Here is a 24,028-nt window from a genome sequence, read left to right as displayed (position 1 = left end):
GATTTTAGTCGACTAAATCTACAGTTGATTTAGTCGACTAAAATGTATTTTGGTGGGCATTGATGCCGTCGTAAGGACTGTTTTTACACTTGCTGAAAATAGCTGATCTACAAGCTCACAACGCGCGTTGTGCGCTTGTAGATCGGCTATTTTCAGCATGCAACCAAGTGTAAAATGACTTTTCCATTTAGTTTTCTTCAGTGGAAAAAGGTAGTCGACGAACATTTTTCGTCTTAGTTTTAGTCGACGAAAACAACACTGGTTGTAATACATTTGGTCTAGCCCTATTAATTAGCTCGAATCTGTTAGATATTTGCATGGATCAATAAACATCTGCAATACATCTCATTACAGAACGTACAATTGTAATAAGTATAGGCTACATATTTGTAGCCAGGCCTACGTTACCAAGTTGCCAAGTAAAATGGTTAGCATACGCATCATGTATTTTAACAATGTAAATCATGAAATATTCTAATTTGTTGTTGTTCATTTTCAGTGTTGGGCAATTAGAGTAATATGTTAATTACATATTACCCCTTTAAAAAAAAAATATTACCTACAGTAATTACAACACTATTACTTGGTAAGAGCAATACATTACCTATTATATAATATTACATATTATGCACACACACACACACACACACATACACAAAGGGATCCTACAACAGCACAATGTCTGTTTTTTGTTCAATAAATGAAAGCCTGGGTATCGAGGCTACTGTTTTCAGTGTTTTGGCAGCGTAATACCTTACGTTACTGGGTAAAGTAATAATATTACAGTAGTATATTACTAGTAATAGTAGTAAGTAACAGGCAACACCAGGCCTGGAATTTCATCCTTTTAGGGGCAAGGCCACTTGGCCTTTAGTGTGGTCAACCTTTTTAGGGCCAAGTGGCAGGGCATGAAGGCCATCAATTAAAACAATGATATTAATAATATCAATAAAGTAACTAACTAGCAGACTCCGATCTGAGCCGACTGTTTACTGAACGTGGATGTGAAATAAACATTGTTTTTGTATGGGCGTTTTTCTGTTTAGCATTCAAGAGGCTCTTTCTGTCCGTCGCTTTTACCTTATATTAAGTGATATGTTTCCAACTCGGTGTGTTTGTACTTTTGTAGCCACGCTCCGTGAACCGGTTATTCATAACAACAGCTTTGGAGGAGAAGTCATTTTCCTGGTCACTATACTATATGCGTCTGAGACGCTGAAAACCTGAATAACCTGAACACCCCCCCCCCCCCCACCCATGTGGGTGGAGGATGATTTCCACGAAACCATGTGGTTTCAAGAGAATACACAGCTCAGCATATTTCCTGCCAGTAGGGTCTATTTCTAAGGCTCTGTACGTGTGTTAGTTGGTAAAGGGGCGAGTCGTCACTCGTCTGCAGGTATCCTTTAGGTTCTTCAGGGGAAGGTTCACTTCTTCACGGTGCCTAAAACAAGAACAACGATGGAGGCCCACTCGCTGATTAATTTCTACATGTTGTTGGTGCTGTGGAGCAGCATCTGTAACACACCTGTGACAGGTAGTAGGCCTACACTTATTAATTCTCATTTACACTCACTTTTACTAACCGTCTGAAACGAAATCAAACGTTACTTTTTCACTGGGAAAACAAATGGGTCACTTAAAAAGCCGTGTTCGTTCCAACTCATTGATTTGAATGTGTTTTTCTTTCTTCTCTCTCTCTCTCTCTCTCTCTCTCTTTCTTTTCAATGCCTTTGTCTGTTCTTTTTTTTTTGCAAAACCTTAATACAAATATTAAATACATAAATAACAGACCTTTTTTCATGTATTTTTCGCAATTCAATGAAAGAATGTTATATATTTCATGGCACGAATTAATGAATAGCCTATTAATAAAATATGTGTTCGTGACTGAGTCGTGACACAATTAATGTGTCTCACATGCATTATATTTAGCCTACGTTTGTGATAAAGTAGGTTATTCTCGCAAATATATTCTACAGGAAGTCAGCAACTGATTCCTCTCCTAACGTCATGCGCTGGTGATACAATGAATCAGAATAGTAATACTATTGAAAATGAATATACGTTTATTAAAAATGAAATAAAGCAATTGCAAATAAATGCACTAGATCATTAATCTCGAGATCTGTAGCTTCGAGATCCGGAAGAAAAGAGAAGGAAAACAAACATTAAAAAGTACATTTCTTTCGCTGGTTCAACTTCTGCCTCTTCTGAGTTGGAGCGCATGCATGCAGAAGCAGCGCACGTGCGCAAACGTGTGCATGTGCGCTCAAGAGCGAGCTTGCGCAATGCATTATGGGGTAGATTTGCTTCGCTGCGTTTCTGTAGTGACCATCGGATGGTCCCTACCAGCGACGTAGAGTCTGTGGGGGCCACGGGGCCATGGCCCCCATGAAGAATCCTAGGGCCCCTTTCGGCCCCCATGAAGATTTTCGTGGACATTTTACATTTACATTACATATTTTCTGGGAATTCCGAACATTTTGGACCTCTCCGCCGGCAATCTGAGAATCCCATCGTCAAATATTCGGGAAAACAGCGCCTCCCCTGTTGTTCCTCAGACAACAGTCTGTCTTGAGAGACACCGGCCGTCCAAGAGGTGTTAAAAAGTGCTAATCGGGTTTCTTTTGTAGTTGATCTTGAGGCGTGACATAATAACACTGATCAATAATTCACCAAAGAGACCTAACCACAGACTAGTGAGACTACACACTGACTCGAGAAAAGACCCATATCGTCCAAAATAGGCTGATCAGTCGCTGTCTGTGTATAGGCTAATTCATTGGTAAAAGTATGCTAAAGAACTCATTTTTAGACCATTTGGGAAATAAATAAATCCGCGGCGGCGGCCACGCTTCGCTCGGCCGCGACAGTCCCCCCCCAACGCAATTCTGTAGCCTACCCAAAGGTAAAACGCACCCGCCGCCTATGATCTCTCTCTCTCTCTCCCTCTCCCTCCGTATCTCTCTATATCTCCCTCTCTCTCTCTCTCTCTCATATAATAATAATAATATAGTCCTGAAAGTCCTCACCTTGGCTTGGACATTGGCCTATAGAAGCTGCTTTAAAAGTACCAGCGAAAACAACTTATTTTTTTCCGCGCTGCGGCGGGGGAGGGGGGGGGTGATGCGGGGAGGCGGGGCTGCGGGGGGGGACGGGCCCCCTTGAGGATTGATCAAACTCTTCGGCTCTGGTCCCTACAATTCCCGGTGTATTGTGGGATTGATTGATTGAAATATTTATTAACAGTTTGTAGAATTTACAGTACATTTTAAGCACAAACTCAATACAAAGACTGTCAACTGCATGTGAGTGGACGACCCAATTAAGCATTACACTTGTTTACAACAGGGTCCACGTTGTTCAATTCATCAAAACATTTAAAGACATACAAACATTTAGAGTTTTCGAATTGCAGCCAATGCCATCCGTAGGTGTCAAGGGATTCACATGTCTTAATGACTGTTGGTAGGGCGTTCCACATTTTGGTGGCATAGGAGCGAAAATAATTTAGTCCCTTGTTTGTGCCGAATCTGGGTTGTACATGGTTTGTTGCACTCCCTCTGGTGTTGTGGGTGTTTTTTGATTGATTGAAATATTTATTAACAGTTTGTAGAATTTACAGTACATTTTAAGCACAAACTCAATACAAAGACTGTCAACTGTGAGTGGACGACCCAATTAAGCATTACACTTGTTTACAACAGGGTCCACATTGTTCAATTCATCAAAACATTTAAAGACATACAGACATTTAGAGACATACAAATAGACATTTCTATGTAGCTAAAGTACAGAACAGGAATTCATCATATGGGAAGCAAAAAAGGGAAAAGATACAATATACAGTGAGGGAAAATGGGGGGGGGGGTGGGGGGGATTCAGATTTTACAGAGGCCAGTTTCGAATTGCAGCCATCCGTAGGTGCCCTTTGAGAGCGGTTTTGAAGGAGTCAAGGGATTCACATGTCTTAATGACTGTTGGTAGGGCGTTCCACATTTTGGTGGCATAGGAGCGAAAAGAATTTAGTCCCTTGTTTGTGCCGAATCTGGGTTGTACATGGTTTGTTGCACTCCCTCTGGTGTTGTGGGTGTGGACTTCGTTTACATTAAGGAAGTATTTAGACAGGTACATGGGTATCTTGGTGGTGTATCGAATCTTGTGGACCAGACCCATTGCAAGATGCTGTACTCTGTCGTCGACCCTAAGCCATCCCAGCCTGTCAAAGTGGGCATGGGTGAGGTGGGTTCGGGGGGTGAGGCCAAGTAGGAGCCTGACCAGTTTGTTTTGGGAGGTCTGGAGCCTTGTTTTAAGGGCCTTTGAGGTGCTGTGGTACCAAGAGGTGGATGCATAGTCAAAGAAACCTTGTACGAGGGCTCCTGTTAAGGTCTTCAAGGTGTTTTTGCTGACCAAAAAAAATGCTAAATCAGTATTAGTGGGCACCGTCTATAGACCCCCTGATCAGAATGAGTTCTATGATATACTTGAGGGGTGCTTAGCTGGGGAGGAATGTGTAGAGAAGATCCTGATTGGCGACTACAATACGGATATGCGTCGTAAGGAAGCTCCTGTGTTCAAGTCATTTAGTCGGTTTTGTGATCTGCATGGTGTCAATCAGCTAATTACCCAACCCACAAGAGTGTGTGATTCTACTCAAACTGTCATTGATCTCATTCTGACCTCGGACAAATTTACATCAGTACTAAACATCATGGCTCCTTTGAGAACCGTCAGGTTCAAAACCCGCTCGGAGCCATGGATGAATTCGGACATACTGACTGCAATGAAAGCCAGAGACAACAAATGCTCTGAACTTCTTAAATGCAAGTCCAAACTAGCCAAGTGCAAGCGCTTCGACAGTGATCTCCAAACCAAACTGCACAACCTAAAAGCCCAGTGTAACAAGCTAAGAAACGGTGTAATTGCCATGACCAAATCAGCCAAATGTAACTTTATCAATGATAAAGCCGAGGAAATCAAAAACAATCCTCGGGAGCTATGGAAGTTACTAAACAACCAACTAGGCTGTGGTCGGAAACTAAAAACCAGGTTTACTAACATAAACATCAAATCGAATAACACCCTCATCACTGACAAACTCGATGTAGCCAACCACTTGAACATCTTCTTTACAAACATTGCACCAAAGCTGGTTAGCAAACTGCCCTCCCACTCTGGGTGTTTTGGTGTAGAGCACATCAAAGCCTTCTACAAAAACCTTGGTGTTTGTAAAGATGATTTTAAAATGGCAATGGTAACAACCGAGGAGGTACTTAAAAAACTGAGTGCCCTCCAACCCCACAAGGCCACTGGCCATGACAATATTCCCTCCAAATTTCTCAGAGACTCAGCCTTTTCCATAGCTCCAGTCATCACCCACATAGTTAACCTCTCCATCAAACAGGGACAGGTCCCCCAAGATTTTAAACTGGCCAAAGTAACCCCCTTGTACAAAAAAGGGAGTAAATTAGAACCCGGCAACTACCGCCCTATTTCTATTCTAAGCTCCATCTCGAAAGTGATGGAAAAAATAGTCTATGAACAGGTTGAAAAGTATCTTGCCACTAATAAATTGCTGTACGAGTTCCAATCTGGTTTCAAAACATCCCACTCTACTGACACATGCCTCCTCTATTTGAGCGATCACATCAAACACGAGGTGGATGCTGGAAAATACTGCGGCATGGTCATGCTGGACCTCCAAAAGGCTTTTGACACCAAAAGGCTTTTGACACCGTGAACCACTCCATACTGGTTAACAAGCTTAAAGCTATTGGTTTTGATAGCACATCAGTGAGCTGGATGCAATCCTACCTGGAGGGGAGAGAACAGATGGTGGAGGTGAACGGAACACTGTCCCCTCCCCTCCCAGTGAGCTGTGGTGTCCCACAAGGAAGCATACTAGGGCCTTTACTGTTCCTAATTTATGTTAACGACATGACTTCAGCTTGTGACTGCAACTTGTTCCTGTTCGCAGATGACTCAGCACTGCTGGTCTCGGACAGGAACAAACTGCAGGTTGAAAAGACCCTCAGCTCTGAACTCGGTAGAATCTGCACCTGGCTCGCTGATAACAAACTATCCTTACACCTGGGAAAAACTGAATCCATCCTCTTCGGATCAAATAGTAAACTCAGCAAGGCAGATGGCTTCTTGGTTAGAGTGGGTGACAATATTATCACACGAAAAGATCAAATTACCTACCTAGGTTCCATCCTGGAGGCTAATCTTTCCTGTGATAAAATGGCCACCAACGTAATCAAAAAAGTCAATCAAAGAACAAGATTCCTTTACAGGATCTCCTCACTGGTCAGCAAAAACACCTTGAAGACCTTAACAGGAGCCCTCGTACAAGGTTTCTTTGACTATGCATCCACCTCTTGGTACCACAGCACCTCAAAGGCCCTTAAAACAAGGCTCCAGACCTCCCAAAACAAACTGGTCAGGCTCCTACTTGGCCTCACCCCCCGAACCCACCTCACCCCTGCCCACTTTGACAGGCTGGGATGGCTTAGGGTCGTCGACAGAGTACAGCATCTTGCAATGGGTCTGGTCCACAAGATTCGATACACCACCAAGATACCCATGTACCTGTCTAAATACTTCCTTAATGTAAACGAAGTCCACACCCACAACACCAGAGGGAGTGCAACAAACCATGTACAACCCAGATTCGGCACAAACAAGGGACTAAATTATTTTCGCTCCTATGCCACCAAAATGTGGAACGCCCTACCAACAGTCATTAAGACATGTGAATCCCTTGACTCCTTCAAAACCGCTCTCAAAGGGCACCTACGGATGGCTGCAATTCGAAACTGGCCTCTGTAAAATCTGAACACCCCCCCCACCCCATTTCCCTCACTGTATATTGTATATTTTCCCAGTGCTTGTATATTTTCCCTTTTTTGCTTCCCATATGATGAATTCCTGTTCTGTTCTTTAGCTACATAGAAATGTCTATTTGTATGTCTCTAAATGGTTGTATGTCTTTAAATGTTTTGATGAATTGAACAATGTGGACCCTGTTGTAAACAAGTGTAATGCTTAATTGGGTCGTCCACTCACAGTTGACAGTCTTTGTATTGAGTTTGTGCTTAAAATGTACTGTAAATTCTACAAACTGTTAATAAATATTTCAATCAATCAATCAAACCAGTGAGGAGATCCTGTAAAGGAATCTTGTTCTTTGATTGACTTTTTTTGATTACGTTGGTGGCCATTTTATCACCGGAAAGATTGGCCTCCAGGATGGAACCTAGGTAGGTAATTTGATCTTTTCGTGTGATAATATTGTCACCCACTCTAACCAAGAAACCATCTGCCTTGCTGAGTTTACTATTTGATCCGAAGAGGATGGATTCAGTTTTTCCCAGGTGTAAGGATAGTTTGTTATCAGCGAGCCAGGTGCAGATTCTACCGAGTTCAGAGCTGAGGGTCTTTTCAACCTGCAGTTTGTTCCTGTCCGAGACCAGCAGTGCTGAGTCATCTGTGAACAGGAACAATTTGCAGTCACAAGCTGAAGTCATGTCGTTAACATAAATTAGGAACACTACATTAGGGTGCAAAAATGCTCACTACATATTCGGACACTAAAACAAAATGGCGGAACCTCAACGCAGTGCACTGTATGGGGCATAGGGAATAAATTCGGACGCAGCCCCGTACTTGTCTGTACTTACACCAAAGATGGTCCTAGAGCTACTAGAGGCGCTGTGATACCATACCTTGTGAATAACCTCTTATCTGGTGAATTACTCTTTTGTACTTTTTATTTTCATACTTTCTGAGTGCAAATGTGCACTGTTCTAATCTTGTGATACTAACTATACCATGTGAATATTCTCTCCAATGATTGTACAATGCTGCTGTGTTTTGTCTGTGTTCTAAAACATACTGTACTACTGCACTTTTGCCCAAGACAAATTTCCCCTCGTGGTGACAATAAAGTCTCTCATTTGGGTTGTGTTTTTAGGACAACACCAGGTCAACGGGTCCTCTCAGCCTGTGCTGGCCAGACTGGGAGGCGAGGCGATCCTTCCGTGTCACGTTGAGCCACAACTCAACATGGAGAGGCGTTCAGTGTTGTGGACCAGAGCTGGCCTGGCGCCAACAAACGTTTACGTTTTCCAAGATGGACGTCCCATTACCACCGCCGTGAACATCTTGTACAAACGGAGGACGTTCCTGTTTCACGAGGAGCTGCAACACGGTAACATCTCACTGAGGCTGACCGGGGTGAGGCTCTCGGACATCGGGACCTACCGCTGTCTCGTTCCACACGTGGGCAGCAGTACGATCCAGCTCCTTGTTGGTAAGATTTAATGTTGGGCCTTAAAAAAAAAAAAAAAAAGTGGTTATTCTGTGTTTTGAAATATCAAAAACACTAAAGAACACCAACATGTATTAATTTAAAGCTGGAGGGCCAAGAGATGACCGAGTGAAATACCTTCCACCACGAGGCAGAGGCATCCGCGTGGAACTGTTCCCAGACTACCGCTCTGTTCCTGAAGCCGTCACCAGCATCCTGTGGAGGCACGGAGGCAACCTGGTAGCGGAGTGGTATCTGCTTTATGGTCTGGATTACTACGGGACGTTTAGATACCGCTCCACACTGGACCCAGACACCGGACGGCTGGTCATCGACAACATGACCGCAGAAGACATCGGGCGGTATTCTGTGGAGATCAACGAGAGACTTCACGGCAAGACTTACCTGCTTAAAGAGATGAGTAAGTATGACTCGTCGTTATGGATCTGTTATTGTCTGTCCTTTATGATTTGTTTTGGTATTTTATTTTATTGAAACATTTATTAGAGAATGTTTGGGATCAGCCGGTCCTCCATGTGATGGATCACTCCAGGGAAGGGGGAGGGGCATAATGCATCACTCCTGGGAAGGGGGAGGGGCATAATGGATCACTCCAGGTAAGACCAAATGAGCAACTACACTTTATAAACAAGACCAAATAAACAACTACACTTTATAAACAATACCAAATAAACAACTACACTTTAGAAACAAGACCAAATAAGCAACTACACTTTAGAAACAATACCAAATAAGCAACTACACTTTAGAAACAAGCCCAAATAAGCAACTAGGGGCCTACACAGTTTTTGGTCTGAGCAAACACTCAAACCTCCTGAGCAGACATCAGCAACTACTGAGCAAACATTACGTCACCTTGACACCAACTATCCAAACGTTAGATAATGTGAAGTGAGCGCCCCTCACTTCACACAGGTGTGATTTTTTTCTTTTTTCCAAATGGATTTTGGTATAGGCCTACGAGTGAATTAATGAATAGTTACATAAGGTTACACAAGTTACAACATTTTTATTTTATATCAAGGCTAGGAATATTCAGTTAGTCTATATCAGTGGTTCTCAACCTTTTCAGGCTGCGACCGCCCAAAGTAATCATATTTGAACAGGGGACCCCCCACCCAGACAAGCAACAGAATGGTTCCACAGATAAATATTGTGAAAATAGCCGATCTACAAACTCGTTGTGAACTTGTAGATTGGCTATTTTCACTATTGTCTTTCTTTATTATTTAATAATCTGGCCAATGTTTGACCAGTTTTTATAGCATGCATGGTTTGCTGATTACTTTTGATGCAGTAATGGTATTTTCCTTTTAGAGCCTTTGGCTTTGAGGTATTATAAAAGTCGTAAAAGTCCTTAAATTGTCACTTCACTGTCATCTGGGGCCCCCACCCCCAAATCATGTGGGGACCCACAGGTTGAGAACGACTGGTATATGAATACTCGATATTGCATTACATGGGGGGCATGAGAAAACGTAAACTTTATCGGGACACGCAGTCTTTGAACTCCTAGTTTCTCAGATTGTCGAACGTCAGCAGCCCCTTATGGCCCCTACTACGCCAGCTATGGGCTATTATTATATACAGTAGCTCTACATAGCAGAGGGATTGATTGATTGAAGAAAGCTGCATTAACAGATTGGAGAATTACAGAGAGAGGTTCCCTAATTATGGGAATAGACCGCTAGAGATTAACGTTAGCTTCCACATGCTGTTTCATTCACAAGTACACCGGACTGGAGGCTTGTTGTGCTGTAGTGATAACCACGTTAGCTAACCAGCTAATGCAAAGCTAACGTTAGTCCCGTTGTTGTTGTTGCGCACAGCCATGCTTTTATCCACACTTCCATCCGTTCGCCATTTTAAATCTAAATGTCCCATCAACGCACGGGTCCAAGGCGCAACGCGATCTTATCTGGTTCTTGGGGTTTCATTAACACTGACTGCACTGCAGTGCTGTCTGCTCCTGCTGTCTCCACCTCTAAGGTCGCCGCGCAGACGGCGCAGTCATACACAGGAGGAGTATGACTGCAAACATTTTAAAAAAAATAGACCTTTTTTTATTTTTTTTACACCAGCGTCGGTGTCTGTGCGCAACAGATTTCAGTTGTGCGCGAGAGCATTTGGCCGTGTGTGTGTGTGTGTGTGTGTGTGTGTGTGTGTGCGCGTGTGTGTGTGTGTGTGTGTGTGTGTGTGTGTGTGTGTGTGTGTGTGTGTGTGTGTGTGTGTGTGTGTGTGTGTGTGTGTGTGTGTGTGTGTGTGTGTGTGTGTGCGCGCGTACCTTAGGGGGAACATTGCCCGCAACTACAAATATTGACATGCCCAAAGTCACTTATAACAAGCAGACATGGCAACACTGTTGTTGAAATGTTTAAGAAAGGGTCGTCGATTCCCTCCCGGGGGGGGGGGGGGGGGGTCATGCCTATGTTCCCTCAGCCCTATGTTCCCTCAGCCCTATGTTCCCCCATTCCAAAACAGACCCTATGTTCCCTCAGCCCTATGTTCCCTCAATCCGATAAGTGTAATAAATGTAATAGTGTAATAAGTATAATAGTGTAATAAGTATAATAGTGTAATACAGACAGCATTTTTTTCCCAATGAAATTGGCTGACAGCTTGTCTCGTCTCGTTATAATAATAGGTTCATAATAATTACTCAAATTCATTAACTTATAATTATATCGGTCGGCCTCATGGTGGCGCTATAACAGCCCACTTTACGTTTTGGCTTATAACTCTTGAACCATATCGTGTGTACGGTTGCAAGTTGGTCATCTCCGTCAACCTTTTGCAAGATTCTATAACCTGGACGTGGCAGAGCTTGCTATGACTCACGTAGTCCTGGGTGTCGCATCTAGACGAGGCAGGTCACGTACATAGACTTTTAGGTTCGGGTAACTTATGTGAGTTGACCCTGGTATACCTATAGGGCATAGGGCATACCCCGGAGCATTTAGGTGGACCAGGACTGTCAGCTCAGTTAGCCTTTGGAGCATATAAGGGCAAGAGGGCACGTACTGTGTCATGGCGCAAAAAGCCCATTCATAGTGGAATGAAACTGTGTGCCTGTGGCACTTCCCTGGAAGGGCCTCTGCTGTGTTTATATGCTGGTATAATCTAAAGCAGCAGCATCAAATATTTGCAAGAAAAACTAAATGGGTCAAAATGGGCAGATTGTTTTACAGCCCAAAACAGCCTTCATTGAGTTGAGTGACAGCTGACATGACAAGCCTCTGTTACGGCACACATATTAGGACCCCAGAGAACCAATGGGGTAGAACACTCCTTGAGTCCTTATATTAGGACCCCAGAGAACCAATGGGGTAGAAGACTCCTTATATTAGGACCCCAGAGAACCAATGGGGTAGAACACTCCTTATATTAGGACCCCAGAGAACCAATGTGGTAGAACAAACGTTCCGTCCTCACTGCATGTTACACTTTGCTAGTGCAATTAATTCACAGTATAAAATGTAAACCTTCATAAAACTAAATAATTAAATAATTAATTAGGTTTAGGTGTGCTTCCCCGTGGGAGGTGAGGGTTTGAGATGGTTAACATCGGTAGACTGTAGACAACTTGACTGCGTGTACTGTACGAGCGTTTGATTTGTGAGTTCTCTTGGCACAGTACCATGGGTGTGTACGCATAACGAAACCATGATGCTTCTATGCAATGATTGGTATGAAAAACATCATTGAAGCTGAAAAGTGTCGGCTATGTGGTTGACACGCACTGTGAGAAGATGATGTACCAGATATGTACCAGTGCCACTGTCTGCTATTTAGTTTAAAGCTGCATTACACCTCAAGCAGACTGAAATTATGAACCCTTTTGGGTGTTATTTTGTCCATAAAGTGATGCTATTCTTGTGTGATCCTCAACACAGGATTTGATATATATCCAGACTAAAATTATTAATATTGCCGCCTCCACCAATAACCATGATAATACAGCAGCTGTCTGCACCCGGGGAAATCACTTTGCCAGCTTGTGAATGTGATGGATATTTCCATTAATATTTTATTTTTGCCACGGACATGCAAAACAAGTGATCAATGAACACAAATGTATAGCCTATAGTACTAATTGACTCTTGACGTGTCATAGTGTCTACTCTATTCCACTGCGCTACACATTTTAAAAGAAGTCATTTATCAAAACTTATTTTTGGGGAAAAGCCGATCTACAAGCTCACAACACATTACGGCATGTTGTGACGTTGTAGATCAGCAATTGTCCTTTCTTCTTAGCCTATAATGACATGCCCAAAATTGGGATTTCAGGGTTAAAGTAGCTATATAGTTACCCAACTTACCCAGAAAGACTGGGAAGTTATCCACTGTATACTGTAAGGCTGTACCCTAACCCTTATTTTAGGACTCGAACTTCGGCAGGAATTTGAGTGAACATTCGGACCATTTGTTTCTAATTAATTAAAAAAATAACCGTCTCGATCAGAGCGCACAGCGCGTCTCCCCCGCTCTTTATCAATCTCTCTCGTCTCTCTCAACACACACACACACACACACAGACGAATTATTTTCTGTGCGTGTGTGTGTGATCATAAAAGCTGCGCAGTTTACATCCACTCTCTCGGTTCTGCACTGCTGTAGGCCTACTGTAAGTATATAGCACTTTCGGTTCTGTCGAGGGCAGTGCAACGCAACGAGAGAGAGAGAGAGAGAGAGAGAGAGAGAACTAACCTTTTTCTCAAATTGTGAGAGCACATGCTGCTCACATCAATGTAGTTGTCTTTCTGTATCGTGGTGGTTCCCTCGCTCGAGCAATGGGTAGATCGCTCACCGTTTGGGGGCTTCGCACCGCGGCCCCCAAACGGTGAGCCAGCGACGTAGAGTCTGTGGCCCCCATGAAGAATCCTAGGGCCCCTTTCGGCCCCCATGAAGATTTCCGTGGACATTTTACATTTACATTACATATTTTCTGGGAATTCCGAACATTTTGGACCTCTCCGCCGGCAATCTGAGAATCCCATCGTCAAATATTCGGGAAAACAGCGCCTCCCCTGTTGTTCCTCAGGCAACAGTCTGTCTTGAGAGACACCGGCCGTCCAAGAGATGTTAAAAAGTGCTAATCGGGTTTCTTTTGTAGTTGATCTTGAGGATTGATCAAACTCTTCGGCTCTGCGGTGAGCGATCTACCCTTTTCACCACAACGCATTGGAACGGGGATCATCGTAAAGTCGTCTCTCTCTGTGTGTGTGTGTGTGTGTGTGTGTGTGTGTGTGTGTGTGTGTGTTTTTCGTGCGTGCCGCGATGAGAGCACGTGCTGCTCATATCAAAGGCTTGCGCCCGTTGTCTTTCTGTATCGTGTGTGTGTGTGTGTGTGTGTGTGTGTGTGTGTAAACCTGACTGAGGCAGAGTCAGAGAAGGGAACGCAAGCAGCGCGAATAAGAGAAGGAAAATCATTTTGTCTGTTGTGTGATTGGCTTGTTGGTCAAGGTTGGTCAAGGAGAGGGACAGTACAACAAGGGAGATAGACATAACTTCTGACAGGAATACACTACAAACTTACTTTTTTTGACATGCTCGTATCACATTCTCGCCGAGATATATTTTCGAGTTAATAAAAAAAAAACAATTATAATAATATTTATTTTTATAAAAAAAAAAAAAAAAAAAACGAATGGTTCAAACCCATTAATTAAGATTCGAGTGCCAACCCTAACGAGCGAACATTCGAACCTTGAATGTTTGGGGACAGCCTTAGTATACTGGCAGGTGGCCGTCCTGAGACAGGCATTATATGTGGCATAATGCATGGTCCAAGTATATTCCATGTTTGGGATTTCAATAAATGGGTCTTATATAGTAAGTAGGCTACAGTTGCAGTCCGAGAAAGGGACACTTAGCTGCAAAGGTGAATGGGGGTGCAGTATACTTAATATTAGGTTATTGCAGATGGCCTTTCAGAGGACAGTGTTAATTGGGGACATGAGGAGACAGGAAGTTCTACAGGCTAAACTAGTTTTGTTTGTCAACGTAGCTTAAATAGTTGGTGTCAGTTCATTAAGGTGTGTACTCTAGGTTGATGAGACAACTATGTAATGGAAACATACCTGAGATTTCAAAAAAGATAATTAAGTACATGATGAGTGATTCATGAAGAAATGTCAGGATTTAAAGGAATGTTTCACTGTTCACTGTTTCAAGGAATGTTTCACTGTTCACTGTTTCACTGTGTTGTTGTGGAGCATTTGCTATAACAAAGTAGATAGACTAGACCCCATGCAGTAGTGTCATTGCTGTAACTTGGTATCTGTAAGGTGTTCTGTTGCTGCAGGGTGAACTACTGTATGGGTAGCATTATAGTATAATTGATGCCTTACAGCCCCAACCCCCCCTGTCTGTTTTTGAATGAGGGAACATAGGGCTGAGGGAACATAGGGCTGAGGGAACATAGGCCTGAGGGAACATAGGCCTGAGGGAACATAGGCCTGAGGGAACATAGGGCTGAGGGAACATAGGGCTGAGGGAACTTGGGTACGGTCCCCAGGGGTGGAGGGGGGGTAGTGCGAGGAGATACTTTATTTCAATTGTAATGGAAACTGTAGATATTTTGATGCGGTGCAGTATCGGGCTGGGCTAAAGATGTGATCGAAATCCGGCTCATACCGCCTCCCTCTGGCCAGCCGGGGCGCCTGATGGAGGGGAAAGGAATAACTGTTTGGAATAACGTGTTCGCGTTCCTCCCATGCGCTACGTTTCCAACTGGGGAAACTCCCTCTCCTGTCGGGTGAAAAGAAGGGGCTTGGACTCCTCATGCATAGAAGGAAGCATGAGGTCAGTTCAAGGTCAGCAGGAGGTTAACATCTCGTCTTCAGTCAGTTTCCCCAGCGTGTGGGTGTGTGCGTGTGTGCGTATGTGCATGTGCACGTGCCTGCACATGCGTGTGCGTGTGTTCATAATAGATGTGTGGTGCATTCATTCTTCATGTCTTAATTCTGTGTCCTCAACAGAGAAAGTCCCACATCCAGAGCTATCCATCGTGGCACCATGTGACTCCAACTCCAGAAACTGCACGCTGCAGTGCATCGGAGACCTCACAGAGTCGGGCGTGGTCGGCTATCGATGGTGGTTCCACGATGAGAAATGGACTCGACCCAAACCCAACGAGACCAGGATCTACAACGATGAGGAATGGAGCGGACCCAACTCCCGGACCGTGACGATCAGCGACGACGAGGAAGGGAGAAGAGTTCGAAGAATATCCTGTGCGATAAAGAACTGGTTCAGTGTGGAGCAGAGCGAGGCTGTAGACAACCCGCTTTACAAAGGTGTGTGTGTGTGTGTGTGTGTGTGTGTGTGTGTGTGTGTGTGTGTGTGTGTGTGTGTGTGTGTGTGTGTGTGTGTGTGTGTGTGTGTGTGTGTGTGTGTGTGTGTGTGAATATACTCTTTCAGAGCGAACGTTTTTAACTCAAACATTTGCTTCTGGGTGGGGGGGGTCCCTGGAACAACATATTTTGAGATGGGGGTCGGTGGCCAATTACAGATAATTCTGTGCAGCCAGGGGCTCCTTGACATGAACAAGTTTGAGAACCACTGACATAGAATTAAGCAATAAGCCACGAGAGGTCTCAGGTTACCGGGTATTTTACAATACTGAAAAACTTTCACTGTCTCACATCTCACTGACCAATCACTGTCTCACATCTCAGCTTTGACAGGAGAACACAAAGGACCAACAGGCAGAGGATTAAGACGTGGGATTATTGTTACTCTCTTCATGTACGCAGTAGCACTGGTAACTTTAATCCGGAACAAGAAACCTCGTGAGTCTTTAATTTATTTTAAACTAGATTTATTTACAATCTATATTGATATAAATCCATCCATCTGTGTCATTATGTGAAGACGAGAATTATCCTATAGTGTCTCCTCACTGACCAATCACTGTCTCATCTCACTGACCAATCACTGTCTCACATCTCACTGACCAATCACTGTCTCACATCTCACTGACCAATCACTGTCTCACATTTCAGCTTTGACAGAAGAAGAGAAGGAAAGACGACACAGAGCTGCCAAACTGAGAGGTGTGTGTGTGTGTGTGTGTGTGTGTGTGTGTGTGTGTGTGTGTGTGCGTGTGCGTGTGCGTGTGCGCGCGGGCTGTTAAACATGGAATTGCTTTGTTTGCTCCAGGTCTGTTGAAGAGAACACCAGGATATCGTCACATCACTGACTATGAAAAGCAGCTTCAACGCAACATGAACAGCACATATCTGAGTGTAAATTTGGGCACACAGTCTGAGGTCGTGTTTGAAAACGTCTTCGCTCCGCTCTACAATGTAGACATCGAAAGAACAGACATCCACAGCCATCATGAGGTCAGACAGATGGAGATGAAGAAGGCAAGAGAGGAAATCCAACTGGGTCAGATGTTCAAAGACCTTTCTGGACTAATCAAAAGAACAGTGCTGACCGTTGGCTGTGCAGGAATTGGAAAAACGTTCCTCGTACACAAATTTCTGTTCGACTGGGCCAAGAAATGTTTCCCCCAAGACCTACACCTCGTGTTCCCGCTCAAGTTCCGCCAGTTAAATATGCTCAAGGGACAGAATTTTACTTTGGCAGAGCTAATTCACTGCTGCATCAAGGAAACCAAATTTATTGAGGAAGACGTTCTTAATCTTATCTTCACTGAAGTGCAGAAGTCAGGAAACTACAGCAACAGCCCCTTCAAAGTCATGTTTGTTCTGGATGGTTATGATGAACATAATTTCAAGTTTGATTTCATAACACAAATTGGCCTCATGAATGTCAACGACTCTTACCCAGTGGAAGATCTCCTTGTAAACCTCATCAAGGGAGAGCTCCTCCCCTCTGCTCGAATTTGGATAACCTCACGGCCTGTAGCAGCCAATCAGATCCCTAAGGAGTTTGTAAACAGGATGACAGAAGTACGAGGGTTCATCAAAGATGACCAGAAGAAGGAGTTCTTCGAGAAGACGTTCAGTGATGAGAACCAGGCCAGATCAATCCTCTCTTACATCAAAGAATCAAAGATCCTCCTCACCATGTGTGAAATCCCAGTCTTCTGTTGGATCCTTGCTACCGTTGTGAAGAACATGGTGAAGAAAATGGGGACGACAGTCAGGCTGCCCAAAACCCTGGTTGAGCTGTTCTGCCACTTCCTGATGGGTGAGATACAGCGGCAGAATCCTGCAAAATGCGAGGCAGACAGAGGGAAGCTCATAAAGGATGCAGGGGAAGTTCTTCTGAAGCTGGGCATGCTGGCGTTTTACCAACTGGTCAAAGTCAACATCATTTTCTATGAGGAGGACCTGAAGGCGTGTGGTCTTGATGTGAACAAGGACTTGAAGAACTTGGGCTTTTGCACAACCTTCTTCAAAGAAGACGGTTTGTTCTTCCACAAAACGGTCTACTGCTTCGTTCATCTGAGTATCCAGGAGTTTCTGGCTGCAGTCTACCTGTATCACTGTTTCACTCAGAAGAACACAAAGGTCCTGAAGTCATTCCTGGAAGATGACGGTTCAGACAGTGACAGTTCAGACAGTGACGGTTCAGACAGTGACATTTCCCTGTCTGACTTCCTGAAGGCTGCTATGACGAAAACCCTGCAGAGTAAGAGTGGACAACTGGACCTCTTTGTCCGCTTCCTTCATGGTCTCTCACTGCAGTCCAACCAGAGTCTGTTAGGAGGCCTGCTGGGTCAGACAGAGAACAGTCCAGAGGAGATCCAGAGAGCGATCAACAACCTGAAGAAGATGAATGATCGTGATGCCTCTCCTAACAGATGTATCAACATCTTCCACTGTCTGATGGAGATGAACGACCCGTCAGTCAGTCGGGGGATCCAACAGTACCTGGAGTCAGAGAACAGCTCAGGGAAGGAACTCTCTGAGACCCAGTGTTCAGCTCTGGCCTCCATGCTGATGATGTCAGAGGTTCTGGAGGAGTTGGACCTGCAGAAATACAACACATCAAAGGAGGGGCGACAGAGACTGGTCCCAGCTGTGAGGAACTGCACAACAGCCAGGTTAGTGGTGTGAATGTTAACATGTTAGATCACTATATACTTCATTCATTCATTCAATCATTAGAAAACAGAGAGAGAGAGAGAAAGAGAGAGAGAGACCCTCACTTCATATTTATATATATTAGTATTGCAATTCAAGTGTGATTTGTGTTTAGTATATTTAGTGATATCAGGGTGATTTTGCCATGGCATGCGGCCGTACTGTTCATCTGTTGACAGAACATTTCTTCACTTCACTGCCATAGAGTGGAACAACAGCAGCGAGTTGGGATCGTTTAAATTATTTAATGTTTGTATTACAATCAAATGACAACAGTGGAAAGTTATCAGCACATTTAAATTAAATATGTGTTACTCACTGCCGCTATTTGCTTAGTTAGAAAAGTATCCAAACACACATTTCAGTCAGCACCACAGGGAACCTCCTTGACAGTGAACATGGTCTGTTCTGCTTTGATCATCTCTGATTTTACATTAAATCTGTAATTACAGACTTGTTGGCTGTGACCTCGGAGAGGAACACGTTGAAGTTGTGGCTTCAGCTCTCAGCTCCAATCCGTCCCATTTGAGAGAACTGGACCTGAGTGGAAACGGCTTGAAGGATTCTGGACTGGATCTCATCTGTGCTGCACTGAAGAGCCCAAACTGTTGTCTGGAGACTCTCAGGTCAGATTAATTTAACATTTTTATTTGTATTTGGTTAAGTAAAGTTCTGTTATAGTAAGTGATTATAATGTAGTTATGATGGTGGTAGTATGTTATTCACATGCAATGTGAATCACATTCTCACACTCTCTCTCATCTGGTTGTATTCTTCATTTAGACTGGAGAACTGCTTCTTGACAGAGAGATGCTGTGAAGTTCTGGCCTCAGCTCTAACTTCTAATCCCTCCCTCCATCTGAGAGAATTGGACGTGAGTCTCAACATGGTGAATGAGTCAGGAATGAAGATGCTGCTCTCTGCTGGGCTGGAGAATCTCAAGTGAGTAGACCCTGTTGTGGGGCCCGGTTTACAGCAGAACCTTTTACTATGTGTGGGTAATGTTTGTGGGGCATCACCACAATTTTACTATTTTCAGACATGTGATGATTGATGCATTGTTGTTCTACTTCCTACAGAGTGAAACACTGTAGTGTCAGCTAGTGGAGACGTTGTGTTAGACAGTCAGACATTGATGCATTGTTGTTCTACTTCCTACAGAGTGAAACACTGTAGTGTCAGCTAGTGGAGACGTTGTGTTAGACAGTCAGACATTGATGCATTGTTGTTCTACTTCCTACAGAGTGAAACATGGTGGAGAAGATCGGTTCAATCCTCATCTCATTCAAGGACGTGAGTATCTCTCACTATTGACATCTTATACAGAGTTTTTTAACACCTACTGTATAGTTTGGTAGACTTCAGGGCTGTAGTTGTAACATTGTTGGCTGGGTTTGCTTTCACATTGTAGTTTGTCAAGCATGCAGTCTGGCGCGCACACAGTGCATCTTCAGGCGTGTGCGTGTTGGTCAAACAAGGATTTCATACTCCTTAGTGACACGTTGCAGACAACTACAGCCTTGGCTGAGAGATAAAGCCAGTCAATAGAAATATGTTGGAGATCGGAATGACAGAAACACTCAATCACGTGTTCTCACTCACATATTTGAACGTGGGCCAGATATGGTAGGCCTGAGGCCTATATTGCTAGGCCTGAGGCCTACCATACCGGCCTGACCGCTCAATAAAATAATGCTGAATTAACTAGCTTGTATTGGTAACTTTGACTGCACAATAGCCTCCCATTTAACCTCCTTGTCTAGTAGTCCGGCAGTCGAGGTTGACGGGTGGGAATATAGTCTTTTTTATTGGCCTAAAATATTGTCTATATACATACATTCATGAATCCACTTGCTGACCGGCTGAAAGTATTGGGCTTTTTTATAGGGGTTCCTTGTGACCATTAAACACTATCAGTGCCGGAAGTGCTTCAAAATAGGAGCTCTGGGGTGCCGGAGTTGTCTGAGCGCTTTTACTCTGAAAGCCATGAACCGGAAACAATTTCCTAAAAAAGTTGACTTTACAAAGTTGACCTTAAATTGCGATCATTTTAATTTATACGATATATGATCCAAAAAGCGTTCATATTTTGCGGGAGAGACGGACGAGGAGCAGAAATGAAGCGCCAGCATATCGGTCCATTCATCACCACGGAGAGCGCCCTGGTTTAGGAGATACGAGTCATTCTTTCCGCCGCGCTAACATGTGAGTCAACGGCAAGCGAAAGGCAAAAAGAATAATAGGAAAAATTCTGAATATTCTTATCTCGCCCCGTATCATTGAGGATGTGCTAGGACGTCCACCGACGTCCAAGGCACCTCTCGGTTCGAATCCTTAAGACGGCCTGAGGCGTCCTATGTAAAAAATGTGTTAACATCCTATGGCAGGCAAAGATGTCAAAGATGTCAAACTTCCATTATGTTTTAACCCATTCTGGGCAGGAACCCCTTTTGGTGTTTTAAAGCATTATGTTATACTTTAGCTATTGAAAAATAGCAGATCTACAAGCTCATAGCGCGGCACTCTATGAGCTTGTAGGTCTGCTATTTTTGAAAAATCATGAAAATGTGCCTCAAATCTTTGAATTATTATTACAGAGTGAACATTTTATCTCAAATCTTTGCTTCTGGGAGGGAGGGGGGGTCACTGGAGCCATGAAGTAGCATGTGACATGTCAAACAGCCACTTGCCCAAAATGTGCTGACCTCATCACATTTGTCATGACGTGATTGACGTCTATGGCCGTTTTTAGCCCAAAGAGTGTTTTTTGTGCAAAACTAATGCCTGGAATGTATTCAGAATCATGAAAACCCCTTAGTTTTACATGTCACATGCTACTTAAAGCATAAGGAAAGTTTGACATGTTGGACCATTTTGCCTGCCGTAGGATGTTAATGAAAAAGAAAGCCCAATAGTGACAGCCGGTCAGCAAGTGGATTCATGAATGTATGAATATAGACAATAGTTCAGGCCAATAAAAAAGACTATATACCAAATATCCCACTTTAACCCATTCTGGTGTTTCAAGCATTATGTTATACTTTAGCTATTGAAAAATAGCAGATCTACAAGCTCATAGCTTGTAGACCAAATATGTGTGTGTGTCAGTGAATGATGTAATTAATGGTTACTGTGTGTTTTCTCATCAGATTCCCAGCGTCTCTCACTGGACACAAACACAGCACACTGTGACCTCACTCTGTCTGAGGACAACAGGAAGGTCACAGTGGTTGATGGACAGCGTAATCAGTATCCTGAACATACAAAGAGGTTTGATTACCATGGTCAGGTTCTGAGTGCAGAGAGTGTGAGTGAACGCTGCTACTCTGAGGTAGAGTGCAGTGGAGGGGTTTCTATAGCAGGGACTGACAGAGCAATCAGCAGGAAAGGAGCTGGTTATGACTGTTGGCTTGGATGCAATGGCATGTCATGGAGTCTGGAGTGTTATGGTGATAATAATTACTCTGTCAGACACAATAGGGAGGAGACTGTCCTCCCTGTCGGTCCCTCTAGACGCTCCATCAGAGCAGCAGTGGATGCTGACCGTGAGGACAGGGAGGACGGGGTCTACAGAGTAGCAGTGTATGTAGACCGTCCCGCTGGGACTCTGTCCTTCTATGACGTGTCCTCAGAGGACACTCTGACCCACCTGCACACCTCCCAGACCACGTCCACTGAACCCCTCTGTGTTGGGTTCAGGTTGTGGGGGAGTGGCTCCTCAGTGTTTCTGTGTGAGTCTTCAACCAGCCAAAATTCTCACATGTCTCCCCCCTGCTCCGCTCCCTCCACTGGCTCCCGGTCGCTGCCCGCACAGAATACAAAACTCTGATGCTGGCATTCAAAGCAACCAAAGGTATGGCTCCCCCATATCTTACAAGTATGATTGAACCCTACAAACCCTCCCGCGCACTCAGATCAGCCAACGCAGGGAAACTGGAAGTACCCTCACTAAAAACGCCGGGACAACGCTCCACACGTCCCAAACTCTTCTCCCTTCTGGCTCCAAAACTGTGGAATGCACTTCCCATTGCAGTCAGAACTGCAGCATCACTCCCAATCTTCCGCCGTAGCCTGAAAACCCACCTTTTCAGACTCCATCATGGCCCATAGCACTTACCCTAACCCCTTAGATAGCATTTCTGTTGGCTTAGATAGCATTTGACACAGACTTATAGCATGTTATGTAGACAGCACTATAATTGTATTGTATATAGTCATAGCACGCCATAGTACATAATTATGTATAGCATAGTAGTGAATATGTATAGTTTATTATGTATAGTGTATGTATAGTTTCATCATATAGATATTCCACTGTTACCTTCTTAGCTTACGCATGTCTCATGATAAATGCTTTTATGTGATGTATTCCCATGCTTTTGTTCTTGCTTAAATGTAAATCGCTCTGGATTAAGAGCGTCTGCTAAATGCCTAAATTGTAAATTGTAGCAGAGATAGAGTCTCGATGCGAGCGAGGGTCACATCAGGTCGCCATGGTTACTCCACATGTCTGAGTGAGTCCAGGTTGTCATGGTTACCACCGTCGCCAGTACGCCTGACATCATGAACTCCATATTTGGTCATGAGTGACTCATCATGACATCATGGTGACATCACACTGATGATGTATATAAGAAGCACAGTGACAATCTGTCAATCAAACCTTGATGTGCTAAAGACCCCAAGATAGGGTTTGACCTCCGACCTCCACATTGATAGGGTTTTACCTCTGACCTCCAGCTGAACATATTTTGTTCCAGGAATCTCCAAATTGTACATAAGTAGAATTGTTGCGCGCGCTCCAGTCCAGGGGAAACAAATATATATCCTTTAATAAATGCACCACGTCATCACCACAGGGAGCTTTACAGATTAGATTAGGTTAGAGTAGACAGATCTCCACACATTTACGTTTCATGAATGACTTTCCATCAAGACTGATGATGGTGTTCTTTGTTTTGTTACTGATACTTGATTCTTGTATTCGATTTTTTTCACGTTCTCTTTTTGATGACATGTGTAACAGACTGGCCCAATGGTGAATTTTATTGTATGGCGTATTTTATTGTATGGTGTACCGTGTATTTTATTTTAAAGTCACCGTACCAACTTTGTGGTGTTCTGAAAACATGTTACTGTAAATGACTCTGTGGATACATTGCTTAGTGCCTAAATGATGAAACATGTTACTGTAAATGGCTCAGTGGATTCATTGCTCAGTGCCTAAATGATAAAACATGTTACTGTAAATGGCTCAGTGCCTAAATGATAAAACATGTTACTGTAAATGACTCTGTGGATACATTGCTCAGTGCCTAAATGATAAACTGTAATTGTTTTAATTTAATAAACGTATTGTTGAAAAGTCTGTCGTGGTTCTGTTGTGTATTAATGTCGTGTAATAATTATTCATAGTGTTTTCACATGACAGTTTGGTCAGGGTTTGACATTAAGATGTAAAACTATGAAATGACGAAACAAGTGAGACTTAAAAGGTTCCCGAGAAATTCCATCGCATAAACAAGGGAGAAAGAGCCTTCTCTGTCCGAACACCCTTCCCAAAATCATCCGACAAGCAGATACCATTGCATCCTTTAAATCTCTTCTCAAAACCTACTTGTTCAGAAAA

General features: G+C 43.6%; 1 protein-coding gene across 1 annotated transcript; it reads left to right on the top strand.

Annotated features, from left to right (window-relative positions):
* Positions 1-1,461: 1,461 nt before the first annotated feature.
* Positions 1,462-23,115, top strand: LOC310857991 (uncharacterized protein; the record flags this gene model as incomplete). The annotated part of the gene is made up of 12 exons (XM_083764035.1): positions 1,462-1,537; positions 7,979-8,317; positions 8,421-8,735; positions 15,319-15,636; positions 16,018-16,131; positions 16,345-16,395; positions 16,502-18,359; positions 18,852-19,025; positions 19,183-19,341; positions 19,643-19,692; positions 21,549-22,130; positions 23,078-23,115. 12 exons carry the CDS (start codon positions 1,462-1,464, stop codon positions 23,113-23,115), a joined length of 4,074 nt encoding a protein of 1,357 aa, XP_083620161.1.
* Between the last annotated feature and the right edge of the window lie 913 nt (positions 23,116-24,028).

This window comes from Protomyctophum parallelum (assembly GCF_964188405.1).
Source record: "Protomyctophum parallelum genome assembly, chromosome: 4".
Lineage (NCBI taxonomy): Eukaryota > Metazoa > Chordata > Actinopteri > Myctophiformes > Myctophidae > Protomyctophum > Protomyctophum parallelum.
The sequence above is the reverse complement of the archived record's forward strand: the minus strand, read 5'-3'. Positions and strand labels throughout refer to the sequence as shown.